The sequence below is a fragment of the Pelophylax lessonae genome (assembly GCF_965119305.1).
Source record: "Pelophylax lessonae genome assembly, chromosome: 5".
Classification (NCBI taxonomy): Eukaryota; Metazoa; Chordata; class Amphibia; order Anura; family Ranidae; genus Pelophylax; species Pelophylax lessonae.
In genome coordinates this window covers 356554108-356578576 of record NC_138772.1, presented here as the reverse complement: position 1 = coordinate 356578576, position 24469 = coordinate 356554108, and the positions used below count along the sequence as shown (strand labels likewise).

The following is a 24469-nucleotide window of genomic DNA, read 5'->3' as shown; positions in this document are numbered from 1 at the left end:
CACACCAGACCCTTCACGTCTGGTATAGATTTTAACGGAAACCCCATGCCAAAATTTAAAAAAAGGTAGGGGAAAAGTGAGCGCCACCCCCTCCTGAACCAAACTAGGCCACATGTCCTCAACATGAGAAGGGTGCTTTGGGACATGGGGGCTCTGCTCCCCCACCCCAAAGCACCTTGTCCCTATGTTGATGACCCCGAAAAAGAAGAAAAAAAAAAACCTCCGGCCCCAACAAAGGCTCCTGTTGACTGCCTGACAGTTCTTAAATAGCTAGGGGAAGGGGTCATCGGGTGACGTCACCGGGTGGCCCTGCCCCTTGTGACATCATCGGACAGGAGCATGGTGGGGCGGTGACAAGGGGGCAGGGACACCCAGTGGGTGTCACCGAGTGACTCCCCCACTTAGCTTTTTAAGAACTGTTAGACGGCGAAGCAGGAAGTCAGCGTGAGCCTTCTTTGGGGTGTAGAGGTTTTTCTTTCTTCATTTTTTCATACATTTTTTTAGTAAAGGAATTATCAAAAACTTTGTGTGCTTTTATTTCTTTTTGACACTTTTTTTGGTGAATGAGGGCATGTGGCCTGGTATAGTTCAGGAGGGGGGGGGGGCTCGCTCGTCCCCTCCCTTTCCTGACCTGCCGGGCTGCATGTTCGCATAAGGGTCTGGTATGGATTTTGGGAGGGACCCCATGCTGTTTCTTTTCATATTGTTTAATTGCTGGCATGTTTTCTTTACATTCAGCTGTCAGCGGGGAAAATGCTGACATGTGATGTGTCATTTGTAGTTAACCACTTGCCGAGAAGCCCCCGTAGATTTACTGCAGCAGGTTGGCTCTATTATGTGAAACGGCATACTTGTACGTCGCTTTGTGTAATAGATAGTGGGGGCGCGCATGCCACTGGAGGCACACATATGCGCCCTATGGCCAGAGGGGGAGCCTATCAGCAGGTCGGTGGACGCGATGTCCGCCTGCCACCTGCGATTGCTACCCATGGAGAAAGAACATCAGTATGCCTATGTAAACAAGGCAGATCGCTGTTCTGTGTTTAGGAACACAGGTCTCTGCACACCTAAACCTTTGATCGCCCCTGGTGTTAGCCCCTTCCCTGCCAGTGTCATTAGTACAGTAACAGTGCATATTTTTAGCACTGATTACTGTAGTAATGTCACTGGTCCCCTCAAAAGTGTCAGGTGTCCAAACTGTCCGCCGCAATGTTGTAGTCCTGCTAAAAATTGCTGATCGCCGCCATTACTAGTAAAAAAAATAGTAAATAAATAAAAATTACATAAATCGATTACCTAGTTTGTAGACGCGATAACTTTTGTGCAAACCAATCAAGATACACTTCTTGGGATTTTTTTTACCAAAAATATGTGGCAGAATACATATTGGCTTAAATTGATGAAAAAATTTGATTTTTAATTTTTTTTTATTGGTAATGTATTAAAGCAGTAAAAAATAAAAAGTAAAAAATATTGTTTTTTTTTTTCAGAATTGTCGCTCTTTTTTTGTTTATAGAGCAAAAAATAAAAACCGCAGAGGTGATCAAATACCACCAAAAGAAAGCTCTATTTGTGGGGAAAAAAAAGGACATCAGTTTTATTTAGGTACAGTGTCACACGACCACGCAATTATCAGTTAAAATAACGCAGTGCCGAATGGCAAAAAATGGCCTGGTCATTAAGGGAGGAAAACATTCCGGGCCTTAAGGGGTTAAGGACGCGAAAGTCAGCTTCCCAGCCCAATTTCTAGCAACCATTAAAATAAATAAAAATATGCATGAAAATATGTGATAATTACCACATTATCAAAACTTTACCGCAGTAGTTATTCACCGCACAATTCTTAGTGAATTGAACATTTGCACAATTGTTACCGCATGCGGTATTTTACCCCATTTTTTCAGCCTTATTTAACACTTAGTGAATTGACTCGACAGAGTGTTGCAGTCAGTGGCAGATTTAGGAGTAGATAATACACAGAATGTAGGGGTCAGGAGTGTAGGAGTGTGCTTTGCAGAGAGTCAGGAGTACATAAGGCAAAGAGTGCAAGGGTCAGGAGAACAAAACGAATGCTGCAGCCAGTGCCAAGTTCAGAAGTACTTAAAGCAGGACTTCACCCTAAAGGAGAAGTTCTGCTGTATGACCTCCTCCCCCCTTCCTCTCCTATTTTTGACACTTTTTTGAGGTGGATTTGGAAGTTGGCCCATTCATAAAGCGCAGAGCAGCTCATGCATGCGCAGTGGGCAGCCGCCTGTGAAGTCGCAAGCAATCATAGCCAGCTGCCCTCAATAAACATGCCAGTGGCGGGCACCCAAAGACCAACGAGGAACTGGTTTGGGTGAGTACAGCACTGGACCCGTCCTTATATTAAAAGTCCGCAACTACACTATTTGCTATTTGCTGACTTTTACCTTTTTCAAACAGGGCAAAGAAGTGCTTTAATAGGTGTGTATAACAAACCATGTTCAGGGGTATGGCTGTCTCATGCACCATGTGCAGGGGTTGGAAGTGTATATTGCACAGATCAAGAATGTGTAACATGCAGAGTGCAGGAGTCAGGAGTATGTAATGGAAAAAGCGCAGTGGTCAGAAGTACAAAACGTGGAGAGTGCAGACGTCAGCGGTGTGTAACGCACATAGGAGTTGATTTATTAAAACTGGAGAGTACAAAATCTGGTGCAGCTGTGCATGATAGCCAACCAGCTTTAAACTTCAGCTTGTTCAATTAAGCTTTTACGAAAATCTGAAAGAGGATTGGTTTGTATGCAGAGCTGCACCACATTTTGCATTCTCCAGTTTTAGTAAACCGACCCCATAGAGTAGAGGTTAGGAGAGTGAAAAATTTCCCCCGCAAGCAATACTCACTTTCCTGACCCAAAATCTCTTCTCTACTCCCCCCCCCCCCCCAAGCCAAAAACTGCAAACCTAACCCCCAACCTCAAATACCACCTGCAAGTCAAGATTATCCACAAACAAAAATCCCTCCTCTCCTCTGCTAAAATCTCCTCACCCCACATATATCTTTGTACCCCCAAGGCCCACCAAATCCTCCAGCACCAAAATCCTTCCCAAATAAATAATTCCCCTCCCAGCATGAATTATCTTTCTACCCAAATCCCCCCTCCCAGCACAAATTCCCCCCAATCCCACCTCCCAGCACAAATCCTCCCCCCCTCCCCGAATCCCACCTCCCAGCACAAATCCCCCCAAGTCCCACCTCCCAACACAAATCCTCCCCCCCGGCACAAATATTTGTTACCTACCCCCATTCATTGTGTCCCCCAGTACAGTTACCCCCGACCTCCCTGAACTTACAAACTTTAGAGACACATCAGATGTGATGTTCTTCCTCCAGGCTCCCTCTCATTTGGTGTCATGTCTAAGCTGCGGAGAAGCCTAGGGGGCAGCTTCCATTGACCCCGAAGCCTATTGCTGTGAGAGGACGTTGGCAGGGAGAGATTCTGGCGGCTGCATTGGCAGGCAATGATGTGACGGGGACAGTGGTGTATTTAGGTTTTGTGCTGCCCTAGGCCTGACTAAACCTGTGCACTGCCTAATTTAAATATGACCCACCCCTTCCTGTAAAGGCCACACCCCTTACTGTTTATGACCCACCCTGTCATCTGTAAACCACTGACCATAACCACAGTCTATCAGTGCCCATCAGCATAGCTTCATCAGTTCCCATAAGTTTAGCCTCATCAGTGCAGCCTTATCAGTGCCACCTCTTTACTGCCCATCAGTGCAGCATATCATTGTGGCCTCATCAGTGGTCACCAGTGCAGCCCCATCAGTGGCCACCAGTGCAGCCTTATCAGTGCCCAATAGTACAGCCTTATGTCACGGGATTAGTAAGGTTATTCTTTTAAGATATTTGGACTTGTGTTTGCTGCCACTGATTGTAATTATAGGATTATTTCACTTATTTGTATAATAAATAGGAAGCCCATAGTCCTTATACCAATAATGAAATATTTTTTTTGCTGCCCCCCTGCAAAGTGCCGCTCTAGGCCTGGGCCTTGTTGGCCTAGGCCAGGATACAGCACTGGACGGGGACCTGGGGCACATCATGTGATATATAAGATCCTATGTTTTAGACACTGTACTTTCATTTGACAGGGAAAAAGCAAAAGGATGTAACCCATGGTAACCAGTCATAATTATTCTTTCAGGGACTGCATACAGTATGCTGGAATCTGAGTGATTGCTATAGTTACTGCAGTCTGTATATAATTTTTGGACTTCTTTGATAAATCTGTACATATGATGCTCTTTTACCCCTTCTTCCTCTATCAAATGCTTTAAAATTATATAAAATATTCTTATAAGGGCAAAGTAAAATATTGTTAAGAGTGCAAAAGGAAAGTAAAAAAAAAAAAAAAAAAGCATCATGGTTGTCAGATGTTCTGTAAAGTACCTAAAATTACCATGTAAGTCCTAAAGATATCTGTGGACAAGTGCTGAAAAAGAGTTCATAAATATCAGCTACCTGATCAATGTGGTTGGTACTACGAGCTAAAAATAGCATCTCAGCAGGCTGCACACATACAGTTTCTATTTGTAGATACAGAGGAAAAACAATATGCAGCAACCATGTCTCACTTCCTTCAGAAGCATTGTGTACAGGAATGGCTACCTAAACTTGTAACCTAATATTGGTCACAGCCATTCAGATCATAGACAGTGACTCGCTGGTTGTCATTCTATCCTTGCTTTGTGTAATTTCACTCTAAGTAGAAAGTGTGAAATTTGTAACAGTTGTGAACTAGAGATCTGACATTTTGCTGGCCTCTAATGTATATTTTATTGCATTTTTATTTACAAGTATTGATCCAGACAGTGTATTATTAGAATCACTATCCTAAACATCTCAATGTATGTAAGAAAAATATCTTTCTACTCATAGCAACCAATCAGCTTCCAATTGTTATTTTACAGAGTTGAACATGAAATAAAGATTTTGATTGGTTGCTATGAGCAATAAAAAAATGTTCTTGTTAGTAAACATTCCAATATGTATTATCATAGCAACATGCCTGTTGCAGGAGATTTGTTCAAATCATCCACTAGGAGTCCAGCATATACCAACTTTCAAAGTAAACTGGATGCCTTTCTTACTAGGCAATGGATCGTCCACTATATTTAGTAGGATTTTTAGTGGGGTGTATTAATTTAATTGCCATTTGGAGAGGTGCTTTCTACTCTTCTGTTAAAAAAAAAATAGTTACAGTAGATTTGTATATAGTTTCCTTTTTTTATTCTGGTCAGGAATAAAAAAAATACAGTTTTAGCGCCGGCTCCCATTTGTGCGAAGCGGGAACGCTGCGAATATACAGCGTGTTCCTGCATCCCATCCGCACCCCTGGCAGTTCACACTGCCATATGCGATACGCTGGGGGTGTCAATTAAAAGTTAACGACACCCCCAGTTAAGATCGCATATCGCAGTTCGCACAGAATCGGATCGCACTGGTGTGAACCACAATGCGATCCGATTCTGCTGCGGACTAAAAAAAGGGTCCTGTGTGTCTTTTAGTGCGATTGCTGTGCAAATTCAGCCATACAAACTGTAAGGCTGAATTTGCACCGCACACAGATCGCATGTCATTTTCGGAGCAGTGCGCTCCGAATTACATGCGATCTCTGTGATTGCACGAATGTGAACCGGCACTAGACTCAGTTTCAGCCGGTGTTAGGTTTCTTTCATGTGTTTGCTGAAAAAAACCTGTTTACAGAGCTCAATAGCTGAAGCTTGAATTTTTACACAGAAATTGGCATGTATTCGCCTCTCCCCCATTCACAGAATGTGTGAATGGATGAGAGCTCAGAAAGGGGTGGGCAGCTGTTGGGATTTCTTCAAAGTATTGTAATGCTAGAACCAAGAAAGTGATCCCTTGCAACACCAAAACATTGGCACTGTGAAGAGGACCTTTTAATCACTGCAGGAAGCATTTCTACAATAAAATGCAATCAGCAAGGATGTAGGATATACTTCATAAGAGGTAAATAATATTGCTGAAACTATATCCCAGAAAAAGTTTTTGAACTAAACTTCAGCTTTAAATAATATTATATAAATTATTTTAAAAAGTAACCATTGTTTCTGTGAGCAACGCTTTAATTTCTTTTGATTTTGTTTTTTACTTTTTTTTTTTTTTAAGTCCCATAGGCCATCCCTACCCTTAATAAAGTCAGGACATTATGAACACATGGCACCTTGTTCTGCCATTTAGTAGCGTCATCAATAATAGATCACATTATTTTTTGAGTAAAAAAGTATATTTATCTTGCCATGAATAAAAACATTCTGCTCCTCAGCCCTCCCATGGAACCTAAAGCCTTTAACTGAAATATATATATATATATATATATATATATATATATATATATATATATATATATATATATATTTATAATGACCCTAGTTTCCCTTTTCAACCTTTTGAGGGCCAGTCCTAAAGTATGCCTTTTCTTTGGCAGTGGGTGGCAAGAGCCTAAATTGAAGATCAGTATTGTAAAGCAGCCTTTCTTAACCGTTTCAACATGGAGAAACTTGGTTTCAGGGAACCTTTACTTATAATTACTGTATCTATAGTTTACTGAACATTACCATGATGATCACTGGGACGTTTTCCCCTTAAATTTGTGGTCATTGGGACAAATATCCCCCTTTTAGGTAGTTAAAAATACTATTGTTACTGGTTACTTATCTAAGTTGCTCAAGGAGCCCATTGCAACCTCTGTAGGAACCCTAGGGTTCACAGGGCCCTGGTTGAGAAAAGTAAAGGGATTTACTAAAATTGGATAGTGCAAAATCTGGTACAGTTCTGCATAGAAACCAATCAGCTTTTTTTTCTTGTCAAAGCTTAATTGAATGAGCTGAAGTTAGAAGCTAATTGGCTGCCATGCTCAGCTGCACAAGATTTTGCACTCTTCAGTTTTAGTAAATCAACCCCACTGTGTTCAAATAAAACCAGATATCAGCTTTTATTAGTCTTACCACCAAAAGTTGCTGAAGGCTGCTTTCTGATTGACAGACATGGGATACATATAATCCCATGAACCCAAAGACATATTAATGCGTGTTGGAAGTCGCCCACTTCTGCTTGTAAGTTGGCATACATTGCCATTTGGATAACCACTTACTTTTACCTTTCAATGTAAACAGGGAAGGATCGCCCCTACTCCCGACCTAAAGCGATTCACCCCACCCAGAGGGGCTTATTCTTAAGCGCAGTATGCATCAGGGTGTGTGTGGTGGTGGAGACATGTAGGAGTCCGCTCTTTATCATTGTTCACCTGTGCAGGTCGGGAGTAGCTGCTATCCTTTCCTCTTTACGTTTACTAGCTCTCTGAATTGGGATCAGGATAAGCCTGCACCCCATGCTCTAGGACCCAGGGATATACACTATATTGGCAAAAGTATTGGGACGCCTGCCTTTACATGTACATGAACTTTATTGGCATCCCAATTTTAGTTAGTAGGGTTCAATATTGAGTTGGCCCACCCTTTGTAGCTATAACAGCTTCAACTCTTATGGGAAGGCTGTCCACAAGGTTTAGGAGTGTGTCTATGGGAATGTTTGACCATTCGTCCAGAAGCACATTTGTGAGGTCAGACACGGATGTTGGACGAGAAGGCATGGCTTGCAGTCTCTGATCAAATTCATGCCAAAGGTGTTCTTTCGGGTTTAGGTCAGAACTCTATGCAGGCCAGTCAAGTTTCTTTCACCCCAAACCTGCTCATCCATGTCTCTATGGACCTTGCTTTGTGCAGTGGTCCAAATCCTTTGGTGGAGGGGGGATTATGGTGTGAGGTTGTTTATCAGGGGTTGGGCTTTGCCCCTTAGTTCCAATGAAGGGAACTCTTAAGGCTTCAGCATAACAAGACATTTTTGACAATATCATGCTCCCAACTTTGTGGGAACAGTTTGGGGAATGGCCATTCCAAAATGACTGCGCACTAGTGTACAAAGCAAGGTCCATAAAAACATGGATGAGTGAGTTTGGGGTGGAGGAACATGACTGGCCTTCACAGAGTCCTGACCTCAATCCAGTAGAACACCTTTGGGTTGAGGTTTCCCATAGACACACTCCTAAACCTTGTAGACAGCCTTCCCAGAATAGTTGAAGCTGTTAAAGCTGCAAAGGGTAGGCCAACTCACTTGAACCCTACGGACTAAGACTGGGATGCCATTAAAGTTCATGTGCGTGTAAAGGGAGGCATCCCAATACTTTTAACAATATAGTGTACTTTCACCTCTACTTTAAAGGGTGCCAAAAGCAATATACTTTTACCTTTAAGTGGAATGTAAGCTGCAATGAATAACTCATTACAGCTGTGTCTTGCAATAGCCAAATCTACAGTTTACTCTTTTTGCTCATTTAGATACACTGTAGCTCACACTAAATGCACATAACAGCTTGAGTGCTTGTATATCTGTAACCCACCAACACAGTATGCATAGGTTTGCTAACACACATGAACTTTTAGACTCGGTCCACACTACCGCGACTTGTCAGGCAACTTGTCAGCCTGACAAGTCGCGGTCCCTCGCGGTCCATTGACTTCTACAGGACCCGTTCTAATAGGAGCGACACAAGTCGCCCCGACTTACAAAAAGGGTCCTGTACTACTTCGGGGCGACCTGGAGTGACTTGCATAGACATTCATTATATGAAGTATGTGCAAGTCGCGCCGAAGTCGCGGTGCACGGGACTTCACAAGTCGCCCCTGAAGTAGTACGGAGTCGTGTCACCATAGTGTGAACCGACTCTTACTCTCCAGCAGTTATTAGATAAATCAATATATACTATTTTTTACCATGTCCAGTGACACACACATGGTTGGCCCATTTCAAATTTGGTTACATTAATGTAAACACTTGGCTTATGACTGTGACAAAAATAGCATGGGTGAGTAATATCAGAATAGCTGCACAGCTAGTTATTAATACTTGTTTTTCAAAGTCATAATAGAGCGTCAGTGAAATCAGGGTATGACCAAAGATCACATAATGTGGCTGTGATTTTCTGTTCTTAAACATTGCGTTTCCACTTTATAACTTGAAGAAATGAAAGACGTGGGAGTGCAGAAAAAAACAAGCTCTACTCTTAACAGCTTACCACATCCTGTTTTACTATCTCTTTTGATGGTATCACAGAAGTTTGCAGCTTCATCCTACCATTATGTACAGCAAGTGGCGAATGTCACAGGTTACCTTAAGTTCTCAGCCAGTTTACTGCTCTTTTTATTATTTTTTTTTGTTAATGGAAAACCTATAAATACAAATGGAAACTATTGTTGACAGTATTAGGTGGAGATGATGGCCAATATAAGTTTTCCCCCAAAAAAGACATAAACAGGTCAAAAGGTGTGAAATAACCAGTCTTTGATGGACAGGAACCATGACTACTAATTACCTTGCCCCAATAAACAACACTCAGACCTGTTAAGTTGCAAAGGACAAGGCCATAGCTTAATGTGAATTTTAACATAAGCAATTTTCCAACATAAACATTAAACCTGTGCCAGTCACTGTTAGACTGTGAGCACTCATTAAACCATAACGTGACCCAGTCTAAAAGGCCTGTCGTCATAAGTTCCGAGCAGCCTTTCAGCAGGTCAAACTTCAACTGAAAAGCATATCTCATTAAAGGAAACCTTTACGTTGGCAAGGTAAAACCACCAAGTTGTGACAACCGACCTGAAAATGAAAGAACAGGGAAGGCTGCGGGCAAATTTTCTTCCTGCTTCTTCCAAATGGTCAGGGAAAAAAGTTATCTCACGAAGGGACTTTTTTAGAATTCATGCACCGCATCTTAGCCCTGTTATCAGATAGCCAATCATCTTAACCAATTTTAGGTTTAATCCACTTAGTACAAGCCCCTGTCGCTAGGCCTTACTCCCTGCAGTCAAGGCTCCCCTTCCCTTGGGATCAAAGGGCCTTCTTTAATGTTGTAGGTAATGCCCTCCCCATCCAAATTACAATTTAATCTGCACTCTCCTAATATCTAATACTGAAGTTCCTTGCGATTTTACGTATGTACAGTATTTGTAGTAAATATTATCAGTAGATCTTTTACTTGCAGCCATGTGTTATAGACCTTGTTTCCTTTTTAATAAATATTAAACTGTATATCTAGCTTAAGAAAAAAAATTTGATAGGATGAGGAAATCTTAGAACCTCTATTGGTTTTCTATTGTTATCTGGGGCTCCGTTATAGCCATTTTTGTCCTACTTCCTTTTTTAGTGACAGTGGTTCCACCTGAAAGGAAGTGAGGTTAAAAATCCAATAGACAAAAATAAAAATGTTTTTTTTTTTTTGCAGTTGGGGAAGGTAAGAAGCCCCTTCTTCTTTTTTGTTGTCTGTTCTCTGTTAAAGATTTTCACATATGTTTTTACTGGTAAAATGGTCTTCACCAGGACAGAGGCAAAAGCTAATAGAGCCCTGGATAGCAATATAAACCCAACAAGGTATCTAATTTTTCTCACATTTATCTAAAAGACAAGACTTCTAATCCTTCCCTACTCTGTCCAAAAAAAAAAAGTCTTAAAGGCCTTGTTGAACATAAACTTTAAATAATATTTAATTGCTAAGAAATGTCTGGTTTGGCAAACAGGTAAGAGGTCGATATTTTTCTTTACACCCCACCCCTACTAATTATATGACAAAAGCAGAGTTTCTTCCATGGCAGGAATTTGTGATTTGAACAAAGATCACTGAAATGCAACTGTTAATAGTCCACTATTCTGACAAGAATTTAAGATATATCTCCCAGCTTGTAGAAAAAATAAATACACAGTTAATAGTACCTATTGATACTAGTTTAGACCCAACTGTGAGAAGCTTTTTGCTTTCAACTTTAGCAATTACATTTTAATGGCAGTTTGAGAAGAAAACTGGAGTCATGTACATAAGCTGGCTTTAAGCTTAAGTAAAAGGACTGATGATTGCAGCTGGTCCACACTATTAAAAGTGTTGATGGTTGTTCCATTGACACCCACCAGGGTGTTCTCTCTAAAGCAGCTTTCAGGTGTTCTGGTGGGTTGTGCTGGGGAAACCCATACTGAGATTCTTCTGCTTCTTTTTCCTTCCTCTTTCTGATGCAAACAGATGTTCACTGTGCTCATAACCTGACTTTAGGGAGGCTCTTCTTGATATATATTGTAGTGCATCAACATACTATACAGACTTAGGAAAATAAAATACTTAGCTCTCGCACCCTCAATTAAACATCAAATAATCTTAAACAAAATTTTAAAGTTTCACTCCAGTTAATTGGAAAATCCAAGGACTGAAATGCATGTAGGGAGCAAGCACTACCTGCTCAATACTTTAGCGTTTCATCTAAGCTTTGCTGTACTCCACTAGTCCACCGCACTCTCCATTTGTTGGTAATCTATTGATCTGAGAACCCTGCATGTGACAAGTGGAATTCCCATATATATGTGCAATGCAGTGTGTCAAAAATAGGTTTATCATAGCCAATGATCAGATATTTTCTTGAAAGTGATTGATAACACAGGAAGCAGAGATAGGGAACTTTACACAGGCTTTAGGACATACACTCCCAGTGAACCTGTGAGGTGCTTTTTGGATTCTTGTTGAAGTTGATTTCAGAGATTCACATTAGAGGTTAAATCTATTTTGTGAACTTCCTGCTTTTAGCATGTTTACGGTGATTGCCTAATAGCATCACTAATTGTGTTTTTTTGGTATAAATAATAGAATACATCATTTATAACAGATATCACAATTGTTGTACTCCTTCATATTTTAATTTTAATATTTATTTATTAATACAGGTACTTATATAGCACCATCAATTTAAACAGCCCTTTACTTTAAGTGTTACTAAATCCACAACAGTAAAATCAGTCTGTATGTGCAGTAAAGCATGCTTATATACTCACTGTGGAACCTAAGGGGTTAACCCTCTGCATTGTGTAAAAAGGCTGTTTTATCCTGTCTCCTCTGATCCTCACTTTCTTCTAGTGTCTCCAACTCATCTCCGGATATTATAGAGGCCAGGAGACAAGCTGCACATACTCAGTTTGGTGTGTATCGCTAGAGAGTTTGTTTTTTTTTCTTGGGAGGGTGCATGTGATCAGCACAGGGCCAATCAGCACTGTCCAGACAAAGGTCCTGGGTTTAGTAACAATTTATTATTAATATTTTTTTAATGTGTTATAGGTAAACCAAAAATATATCCATATGCATACTGAGCATGATTAATAAAAACTGGAGCAAACATGGGCCAATAACAACCTCCCAGATTTAATCTTTCAAATGAGGGATGTAACCATTATCCAGACTAGGGCCGGCCATACACGGTTTGAATTTTGGTTCAGCAGGAACCGGCAGAGATTTGAAACATTAATAGGCAGGCTGAATGTACCCAGTTGATCGATCAATCAACTTTGGTACAACCAGCCTGCCAGAATTGTTTCCGATTATCACAAGTAGCTGCTATAGCCATTAGCGATAATCACTGTCTTCTCCCGGCGAGGACGGTTTCCCCCGCCAGGAGCGGAATATTGTTTTGCCGGAGGGATTCCGCTGTCAACACTATCTGTGTTCCAGGAAAGAAAATGCAAAAATGCAGGTTCCAGGAATTAAATTTGCACCGCCTATGGGCTGCCAAAGACGGGTCAGCCTTATTCAGACTGGAACTCAGTAATGCTGTTGACCTAAACCATACTGAGACTCAGTAATGAGGTTAATCTGATCCAGACTGAGATTCAGTAGCAGGAAATGGTTTGATTCAGACTGAGACTCAGTAACAGTGGATGTCCTGATTCAGACTGAGACTCAATAATGGGATTGATCTGATCCATACTGAGAATCAGTAACGGGTTTGACCTAATCCATACTGAGATTCAGTAATGGGATTGACCTAATCCAGACTAAGACTCAGTAATTGGGTTGACCTTATCCAGACTGAGACTCAGTAATGGGGTTGACCTCGTTGAGACTGAGACTCAGTAACAGGGTTGACCTGATCCATACTGAGACTCAGTATTGGGGTTGACCTGATCCAGATTGAGACTCGGTAACAGGGGATGTCTTGATTCAAAATGAGACTCAAAAATGGGATTGGTGTGATCCATACTGAGACTCAGTAATGGGATTGATCTAATCCAGACTGAGACTCAGTAATGGGGCTGACCAAATCCATACTGAGACACGGTAATGGGATTAACCTAATCCAGACTGAGACTCAGTAATGGGGTTGAGGTGATTAAGACTGGGAATCAGTAACAGGGTTGACCTGATCCATTCTGAGACTCAGTATTGGGGTTGATCTGATCCAGGTGGAAACTCAGTAACAGGGCATGTCCTGATTCAAAATGAGACTCAGTAATCCGATTGACCTAACCCATACTGAGACTCAGTAATCCAATTGACCTAATCCATACTAAGACTCAGTAATCCGATTGACCTAATCCAGACAGAGACCCAGTAATTAGGTTGATCTGATCGAGACTGAGACTCAGTAACAGGGTTGACCTGAGCCATACTGAGACTCAGTAACGGGGGTTGGCCTGAATAAGACTGAGATTCTGTAACTATGTTGCCCTGAACAAGGCTCAGACTCAGTAACAGAAAGAGAAAGAGCTAAACTACGTGTTAAAAAAATCTTGAGCAGTATGTTATGTTAAACAAAATCCACCTTCTATATACCATGTGCCACAACGTAGCAAATGACACATGACAATGTACCATTTGTTTGAATTAGGAAGGCAATGTGTGCACAAACATTCATGTATCAGTAACAATTTCTCCCCCTAACAAGTTATATTCGGGAAGTTGCTTTTTACCATTTCCTGAGTATCTGTGACATGTTTTTATCTTGATTGGCAATATTAACTCTTCTGGTACAAAGGAAACTTTGGTCATTCTCTGTGACACAAGTAACTTTGGGCGCTTATTTCACAGAATGCCATGTCCTAGAAAAAAAGGTGTTATCATCTGTTGACATTTTTCATATCTCTGTGGTAATCAGGTGCTTGTGGTGGCAGTGGTGGTAGTGAGTGGGTGGACAGGGGAGGAATGGAAACAGGAGGGATGTTGTACAGCTTGCTTTAGATGGCCTTTGCCAGGTTCAGTCATTTCCTGTCCGCCTGCCAAAAAACACAAGCTGATAAATTGACATGAAATGATGAGTGTGGGAACTGTGTAGTCTGACAGTGTACAGGACAAGACGACAGTGACAGAAGAAGCAGCAAAAAACAAAGAACTATCCTTCCATCTTCAGATAACTGTCTCTTATAAAACTGACTCGTTGACATTGACTGACTCCTTTCTGTAGTACACACTTAGTAAAACAATGGTGGAAAACAAGCAGATGAGAGTTAACAGCTGAAAACTGATGTCTGTATACCGAAGTGCAGCTATTTCCAGATGTGTGCAGTCTCCAGTTGTTGCACTGGTTGGACTTCCCAGATTGTTTTGTAGTAAAGAAACACAAGAAGAAATCTCATTACAATGTTCTCCCTCGAACATGATTGGATGCACATAGATTCACCTCATTTACATTAACTTTATGCAAAGTGCACATATACATTGCTAAGTGAACAGCCTCTTTTTATTTAGTAAATCAAATCCTTTATATTTTGCTTATGCTGTTTTTTTAAAAAATTTTAAAGGAGAAGTACAGCTAAAGCCCGTTTGGCTGCACGTCTCCTATGGAAAACAGGAGTGCAGATCGTTCTGTGACCCGTTTTCAGCAGACAGCGGGCTGAGGTCCCCTGCTACTGATGTCACAGAGCCGGTGTTCTAAAATTTAGTCGGACCCATGAAAATTCTGGACCCTCGTCACTTCCGGTCACTTCCGGGGACGCTCCGTCACCACCAGCTGCTGCGAGCCCCGGTGCGCATGCGCACAAGGCATTTTCAAGGTCCGATGAAATTCTAAGACTTACGAACAGCTGACTGAGAGGAGGAGGGGCTGAGGTGGGACGCACACACAATGCTGCGGTAAAATGTTGCAACACCGCCGCGCAGAGCTGACTTAGAGGAGGCGGGAAGGAAGTGAATACTCATACTAAATAGTAATGATAAAAAATGTTTAGTATTTCTTATTTTTTTTATCATTACTATTTAGTATGAGTATTCACTTCCTTCCCGCCTCCTCTAAGTCAGCTCTGCAACATGTTCCTTGCTCGATGACGCGGCGGTGTTGTAACATTATCCCGCAGCGGTGTGTGCGTCCCACCTCAGCCCCTCCTCCTCTCAGTCAGCTGTTCGTAAGCGTCACCGGAAGTGACGAGGGTCCGGAATCTTCATGGGTCCGACTAAATTTTAGGACCAGGCTCACACAAGATTGCACCTACATGCCAGAACCGGCACCCGGCTCACCCTCTCAGCGAGCTTCTGAGAGCCTGAGCTGTCGGCTCCCACCCCTTCACAGCTCAGTGCTCTAGTGAGCAGAGCAGACAATGGTAACTAACAGTCACCAGCTCTCTGCTCAGGGAACTCTGAGAACCGAGCGATCAGCAGTGTTTGATCACTCGGTTCTCAGTATTAGAACCCATGGGGGACAGGTGCAGCATCGGACCAATGCTGCATCCACCTAGGTATGATTTAAAAAAATATTCCCATACTTCTCTTTTAATCATTTTAGTCTCACCATATTCAGTTTAACAGATTTTCAATCTTTCTGTACCTTGCCGATTTCACGTGTGCTGAGATGATGTGTATTCCTCCTGTTTTTCCACCTAAGGAAGCACTTCCTAGAAAAGGTCCCTCCTTCCCCCATATATTTGGTCCTTGCTATTTAAAGGAGTTGCAGGTGTTAATAAAAGGTTGCAAGTGTTTGACATCCATGTATACAGTCAGTGTAAGAGAACCATGTTGGCTGGTGGTAACACTGACTCAGCATGGTTGCCATGCTGGTTGTGGGTAAAGAAGCACATCATTTGCAGTCTCTTGCAATTACTTTAGTCCGTAACTGGAATAAATGCTGGGAGAATGCAATCAGGAAGATTAAAGAGAAGATAATCATTTTGAAAGGGTTAGTCTACCTGACAGTGGTAGTTTAGTGATAGGTCTAGCTTGGTGATCAGCTCTTGGTTTGTTATACATCATGAATACTCCATGATCTCTTGGCCATAATTCATATCCCCTGTCAACCCTGATGTTTTGCGTGATTAAACTTATATTTCCATGTTCCAGTGTCTCTTGTCTCCCTAATATAAAAGACACTTTTAAAACTCAAGTCAAGGTGAGTGGAAGCCCTTTATATTAGCCCCAGAAGGTATGTAGACTCAAGAACTCAAGTGCAAACCAAACAAGTCCTACGGAGATAAAACTGTCAAGTTATTCAAAAGTCCAGCATCTAGGTATATTTTATGGTTGAACTGACCCTTTTATACAGCACTGCCTAGAGGTACACCTTGACTTCCTAAGCACTCTTGTATTGTTATTGGTAATATATATATCAGAATTTAATTGTAGGCATTGATGGGTAATTTTCATAAGGCTCAGTTCAAAAAATATTTACCACAAGGAAACAGCTCTCTAATTTAGGGATCATTCACACCATACGTGAAAACTGATGGGAAAACCGCACAGATTTCATCTGCGGGGACGCTAGTTTTCATCAGTTTTCATGCGCGTTTCAGTGAGTTTTTATGCTTGTTGACAACAGTTTTCAAATGCATCACGTGACTGTCATTTTTAAATCTTATTGAACTGAGCTGAAAATAACTGTCATTATTTTTAAACAAGTGCACTTATGCTTCTGTGTTGGCTTTGTCAATTTCCCCCATTTTGTTGCATGAATGGAGATGTATCTTTTGATATATGCTTGTAATAAGGGTTATTGAAAATTTTCCCGTTCAAGGTAACTATGTAAAGAAACCCTCTAGATTTCCTTTAGTGCAGGGCTTGCAGCTTAGCTTTCATAGGGCTTTGGCTACAAATGTGCACTCTGTCAACTTTATGGGACCTCAGGCTGATTTACAGAAACAAAAAATGTTGGCCAAAGCAAGTAGTTATATTTGTTCTTTAGGGCCGGTTCACACCTGAATCGCACAAGATGGTGGTCCTTGTTCCTATGCGATTCAGGGCAGTGTAATTTTTAGCCCATTCATTTGAATGAACTGAAATAGCACTGAATTACACCAAAAGTAGTGCATGCACTACTTTTCAAAAATGCACCGCATTCGATTGCATGGTACCCCCCAATGCTGTTTATCTGCAGTAACAGCAAAAAAAACAACCAGGATGTTTGGGTATAGAGAAGCATGTGACTCCCTTTTTATGACAGCATTAGGCCAAGCAACCAGTGCTGTAACATGGGGAGAGTCCATAGCCCTAAGTAACATAGGCAGATTCTTCTGTTCTCGCTAGCTGAAAAGTGCGGTGGGGGAGTTTAGGAAAGGTGAGTATGTGCTTTTGGGGTGAGGGTTGGGGAATAAATCAAATCTGCTGCCTAACTCTTCATGGATAAAGTACAGGTTCCTTTTTTCAGAGTGAAAAATGAGATCTGGTTAGCTGCTGTGGGCAACAGCCCTCTTGCTTGTTCACATTTTAAAGTGGTTGTTAAGTCAACACAATAAAAACATCCCATCACCTCTGTAACATAACAGTATGTGCCCCTGTGTCTGTGTTATTTTCAAAAATTTGCCAATTTGTACCTATATCAGAGCGTCTCCCATCGCTCACGTGACTCCTCGGCTCTCTTCTCTGCCCAAGTGACAGCTATAGTGGGCGGTGCCGAGCACTCCCACTGACAGGGAGGAGAGAGAGCAGAGGAGTCATGTGAGCATCGGGAGATGCTCTGATATAGGTACAGATCAGCCTTATTTTTATATAACACAGACTCAGGGGCACATAATGTTATATTACAGAGAGGATGGGATGTTTTTATTGTAGTTATAATAGGAGGAGGATAGGGGAGGGGGCGGCACTGACACAGAGCAGACAGGCAGGGAGGGGGGAGAGGACAGGAGAGAGGACCGAGAAGGATAAAGCAGGGCTGCAGGTGAAGGAGACACGTAGACTGACCACGGTGCAGGACTCAGAAGCCATGATAAACTGTGGTCAGTTTACAGGGGGGAATGTATAGCCAGGCAGGATCAGCCAGGTTTTATAGGCAATAGAAGGGGCCAACTTACACAGTAAAATCACTTTGCTGTTATTCATGCCTTAAGGGAACATGATCTGTTTTTTTTTTTTGTTTAGGGCAGGGGGTCTTCAAACTACGGCCTTCCAGTTGTCCAGGAACTACAAATCCCATCATGCCTAGTCATGTCTGTGAATGTCAGAGTTTTACAATGCCTCATGGGATGTGTAGTTCTGCAACAGCTGGAGGGACGTAGTTTGAGGATCCCTGGTTTAGGGTAACAAGCACTTTAATTAACCAAATGTCATATGTAAGGAATGAACATGACTTATGATTTATATTAACTTGTCATAGAAATGCAGAACTGGTAGTCAAAATGAATTTGAATCCTTGACTATACTTTTTTTTTCTCTTGCAGTAAATGAAATAATAAGAAATGACCTCTCAAGCAATGTCCATTCATAGCTTTGACAATCCTGAACTTAGACAGTGGACCTGTCACCAATCTGCAGTGGAATGAAGATTAAGTAATGAATTGGATTCCTATCACCAAGTCCTTCCATCATTTAATGGAGTTTATATCTCTGGTACAACAGACATGTTTAGTCTTCAGCAGAACTCTCATCTCAAATAAAAAAAAACCATAGGAAATAAAACATTGTAACTGTGTATTGTATGGAATATAACTGAAATACTTGACGAAAGCTGATGGCCAGGAACCGTGACTGATCCGTTTGGCACCACTGGATGCCGGCAGTGCCTTAAATGTTCATATTTGTGGCATTAGGATGAATCAAAAAAAAGCTTTCTGTTTGCTACCAAAAGAAGTATTTTCGGTGCAAAGAACTATAAAGCAACTGTTCAGCTTGCTGTATTATAGAAGCAAACTTAATTCCGACGAAGAAAAAAAATAAACTCAGCCTACAAACTCTCAATGCTGCAGATCAAAACGAAAGTATCGCCTTAACCTGTGCGCCTCAAAAACTACCAATTGGACTCTTGTTATATTTTATCGAATCTATTTAAAGTCATCCTTTTTAATAAAAGAATGTGATATTCTCAATTGGGAACCATAGCACAAAGAAAGCATAAGCACATGACAATTTTATAGAAGACATAAAAACTGCATGTTCAAATGTGATTCATTCTGAGGATGATACTTACCGTAACTGTGTCAGAAACATTTCATGTTTTCCCCCATTGAAATAAGCACTTCCATATTTATGCATATTGATATTCAGATTATAGTCTGATTAAAAACCCCATCCTCCATTATTGGATCGTTTTCATCTTATTGACAAACCATTATATCTGCATTAAAAAAAAAAACGACTTATATTAAGCTAATAATGTCACCTGCCTTATATTCCTAATGCCATCCCTTGGGTTAATCTTGATACATAGGTATATTGTATGCATCGTGTTGCTCTATCATGAAAGCAAGCACTTTAAATCAGAAATAAAAAAAAATAAAAAAAAGCAAGTTGCATTAAACTAAAAGCAACAAAGTGTAATTTGTACATAGGTGACAATAAGATTGTAAATATTTGTATGGTTCCACAAAAGCCTTATAACTCTTGTCATTCTTCTGCAGTAAGGGTGGTTGACATGTGCCTCGGCAACTGTTAATAAACTACAATTCCCAGAATGCCCGCTGCCAACTGGCAATGCATGCTAGGAGTTGCAATTTGGTAACAGCTGGGGTCTCGCAGATTGCCTCAAACTGTACATGGGGAATGTTACCAAAAAAATAAAAAAAAAAATGGCTGACAATGCAGTGCTATGTGATATGTTTCCATATTCATTAACCTAATTTGGAGTATAGTACAGATATTTAGTATGACCCAGTTCATTCATTATTGTACAAGTAGCAGCTTAATATATCACTAGTGATACAGTTTTTTTTTTAACTTCATGTAACCAAACTAGCATGGTCTAATTGAAACTGATATGTAACTAATGTTGTGCCTTAGTAATCGACGCCCTCTTCTGGAAAAATGCCTAAATTACAAACTGATTGAAAGTAACTGGCTTGAATAATATAATGCTGTGTATTATGTCTTACCTTTTTTTTTTTTTTTGAAAGAAAATGAAAAGCCATATTTATTATTTGCACACGACTGTGATAAACTGAATAGATAATATGGCTTTGTGTATCATTTCATTTTTCATGTGTAATCGAAAGATGTTTACCCCCCTTTATAGCACTATAGGATTTGCATGATATATGTATAATAGATGACAATTAGACAAGTCAGTGCTCAGAGACTACGTTTGCTGGCTGCCCCTGAACATTATCAATAAAGCAATATCATGGAGCCAGTATTGGCAGTGTTTCTTTTCTGACTTTTATTTAAACTACTGTTCATTTATCCTGGTTTCCTGTAAAAGGTAAGTGTGCTTACAATTCATATTACAAGCCTGGGAGAAATAAAGTAGGTTGAAGCACCCATTGACTTTTTATATTTCTCAGGCAGAAATGTAACCACTTCAGCTCCGGAAGGTTTTACCCCCTTAACCACTTTACCACCGGAGGATTTTCCTGCTTTACTTCCAGGCCACTTTTTGCGATTCGGCACTGCGCGACTTTAACTGACAATTGCGCGGTCATGCAATGCCGTACCCAAACGAAATTTACGTCCTTCTTTTCCCACAAACAGAGCTTCCTGTTGGTGGTATTTGATCACCTTCTGTGCTTTTCATTTTTTGCGATATTAATAAAAAAGTGCGAAAATTTTGCAAAAAAATTGACATTTTCTACTTTGACAGTTAAAAAATATCCAATATATTCAATTTTTGTCATATATTTAGGCCAAAATGTATTTAGCTACGTGTCTTTGACAAAAAAATCTTCAATGAGCGTATTTTTAACCGCTTTAAGACCGGAAGATTTTACCCCATTTCTGACCAGGCTATATTTTGGGATTCGGCACTGTGTTACTTTAATGGACAATTGCGCAGTCGTGCGATGCTGTACCCAAATTAAATGTATGTCCTTTATTTCCCCACAAATAGAGCTTTCTTTTGGTGGTATTTGATCACCTGTGCGATTTTTAATTTTTGAAAAATAGAGCGGCAATTTTGAAAAAAAAAAAACTGTATTTTTTACATTCTGATATATAACATTCCCAAAAAAAAATTAAAAATCTAATTTTTTTAACATTTTAGGCCAATTTGTTTTCTGCTACATATTTTTGGTAAAAAAAATCTCAATAAGTGTATTTTGATTGGTTTGCGCAAAAGTTATCGCATTTACTAACTACAGGAAAGATTTGTCATTTTTTTGTTAATTTTTTTTTACTAGTAATGGCGGCGATCTGCGATTTTTTTTGCGGGACTGCGACATTGCGGCAGACAGATTGGACCCCTAACTGACATTTTTGACACTTTTGGGGGTACCAGTGACATTACTACAGTAATCATTGCTATAAATTTGCACTGTTACTGTAATAATGACACTGGCAGAGAAGGGATTAACTTTATTGGTGATCAAGGGGTTAAATGTATGCCTCATGCTTACTGACGCATATTATTTAGCACTGATTACTGTATTAATGTCACTGGTCCCCAAAAAGTGTCAAAAATGTCAGTTTGGGGTCCGATCTGTCGGCTGCAAAAATTGCTGATCGCTTCCATTACTAATAAAAATAAATAAATAATAAGTCCAGTCGTTTTGTAAACGCTATAAGTTTTGCGCAAACCAATTAATATACGCTCTTTGTGATTTTTTTTTACCAAAAATATATAGCAGAATACAAATTGGGCTAAACTGATAAAAAAAAATTGATTTTTTAAATTTTTTATTGGGAATGTTTTATAGCAGAAAGTAAAAAATATTGTTTTTTTCAAAATTGTCGCTTTTTTTGATTATAGAACAAAATCTAAAAATCGCAGAGGTGATCAAATACCACCAAACGAAAGCTCAATTGTGGGGGAAAAAAGGACATAGATTGTATTTGGGTACATCATCGCAGGACTTCGCAATTGTTAGTTAAATTGCCGAATTGCAAAAAATGGCCTGGTCATTAACCACTTGCCGACCGCTCACTGAGCTGGTACTGCGGCAAAGTGGCTCATTATCGTCGCCCCCTCTCGGTGGCGCGCGCACGCACCGCCGGAGGCTTGCTCCCACTGTATTCAGTCACAGCGGGAGTCGGGCCAGGGGAGGAGCGGCGGTGATTACCGCCGCTCTTCCCCGATCATCGGGGATTGAGTGTGGAGATCCGCCCACTTGTGTAAACAAAGCGGGCAGATCTCCTAAGTGACAGGCAGGGACAGATTGCAGGGTTCAGCATAGCTGAACCTGCGATCTGTGCCTGTGTCACACAGTCCCCTCCCCCCACACACGTCAGTAAGCACCAGACATACATTAACCCCTTGATCACCAATAAAAGTTAACCCCTTCCCTGCCAGTGTCATTTTTACAGTAACAGTGCATATTTATAGCACTGATTACTGTAGTAATGTCACTGGTACCCCCAAAAGTGTCAAAAATGTCAGTCAAGGGTCCAAACTGTCCGCCGCAATGTCGCAGTCCCGCAAAAAAAATCGCAGTTCGCCGCCATTACTAGTTAAAAAAAAACAATAAAAATGACATAAATTTTCCGTAGTTAGTAGCTGCGATACCTTTTGCGCAAACCCATTTAAAATACGCTTATTGCAATTTTTTTACCAAAAATATGTAGCAGAAAACAAATTGGCCTAAAATGTTAAAAAATTTAGATTTTTAAATTTTTTTGGGGGGAATTTCATATAAAAAAATGTGAACAATATTGTTATTTTTTCAAAACTGTTGCTCTTTTTTTGTTTATAGCGCAAAAAGTAAAAATCGCACAGGTGATCAAATATCACCAAAAGAAAGCTCTATTTGTGGGGAAAAAAAATGTAATTTAATTTGGGTACAGCATCGCACGACCGCACAATTGTCCGTTAAAGTAATGCAGTGCTGAATCGCAAAATATGGCCTGGCCAGGAATGGGGTAAAATCTTCCGGTGTCAGGAATGGGGTAAAATTTTCCGGTCTTAAAGCGGTTAAAAATACGCTCATTGAGAATTTTTTTGTCAAAGACATGTAGCTAAATACATTTTGGCCAAAATATATGACAAAAATTGAACATATTGGATATTTTTTAACTGTCAAAGTAGAAAAATATTGTTATTTTTTCAAAATTGTTGCTATTTTTTTATTAATATCGCAAAAAATGAAAAGTGCAGAGGTGATCAAATACCACCAAAAGAAAGCTCTGTTTGTGGGAAAAAAAGAACGTAAATTTCGTTTGGGTACGGCGTTGCAAGACCGCGCAATTGTCAGTTAAATTTGCACAGTGCCGAATCGCAAAAAATGGCCTGGACGTAAAGCAGGAAAATCCTCCGGTCCTAATGTGGTTAAAGTGTAATAACAAAAGGTAGGAATCTGCAACAAAGTTTGTTAACTAGTTCTGGACTGGAAGGATTTACCCCCTTAATGACCAGGCCATTTTTTGCGATTCGGCACTGCGTTATTTTAACTGACAAATGCGCGGTCGTGCAATGCTGTACCTAAATACAATAGATGTCCTTTTTTCCCACTATAGAGCTATTTTTTGGTGGTATTTGATCACCTGTGCGATTTTTATTTTTTGCCCTATAAACAAAAAAAGAGCGACAATTCTGAAAAAAAAAAAAAATAATATTTTTCACTTTCTGCTATATAACATTCCCCCCCCCCAACAAAAATTAAAAAATCAATTGTTTTCATTCTTTTAGGCCAATTTGTATTCTGCTACATATTTTTGTTTAAAAAAATCGCAATAAGAGTATTTTGATTGTGCAAAAACTAGGGGAAAGATTTATGTCCTTTTTATTTTTTATACTAGTAATGGCGGCGATCAGCGATTTTTAGCGGACTGTGACATTGCGGCAGACAGATCGGACCTAACTGACATTTTTGACACTTTTGGGGGGTACCAGTGACATCACTACAGTAATCAGTGCTAAAAAAAATATGCACTGTTACTGTAATAATGACACTGGCAGGGAAGGGGTTAACCTAGGGGTGATCAAAGGGTTAGTTTTGAGCCTAGGGGAGTGTTTTCTAACCGTGGGAGGAGGGACTTGTGAAATGATCATAGAGACCTTTGTTCCTATATAGGAGGATCACAGGCGCTCTGTGATCATTTCAGAGAGAACAGCTGACTGTCCTTTTCTCTCAGAGGGGAGCGATCAGGGGTGCCCAGCGGCAATCTGTGCCGCCGATCCCGTGCATCGACATCCCCGCTGCCTAGTGGGGGCGGAAGTGCGCCGGCGGTGGCGGAGCGCTTACGTTGATCGCTGTACAGGTACAGCCTTCGCGCAGCCGAGCCAGCCTGCTGCAGTATTTATGCGGCGGGCGGTCGGCAAGTGTACATAGATCACC

The 24469-nt window shown here is 40.6% G+C and overlaps 1 protein-coding gene across 6 annotated transcripts in view; it reads left to right on the top strand.

Annotated features, from left to right (window-relative positions):
- Positions 1-20388, top strand: part of NFATC1 (nuclear factor of activated T cells 1) — a 305332-nt gene extending 284944 nt beyond the window's left edge. For all 6 annotated transcript variants that reach the window (XM_082257749.1, XM_082257748.1, XM_082257746.1 and 3 more), the window contains one exon: positions 18494-20388. In XM_082257749.1, the coding sequence (XP_082113875.1) occupies positions 18494-18540 (47 nt within the window). In that variant the 3' untranslated portion in view covers positions 18541-20388. The remainder of the gene's footprint in view (positions 1-18493) is intronic.
- The last annotated feature ends 4081 nt before the right edge of the window (positions 20389-24469 follow it).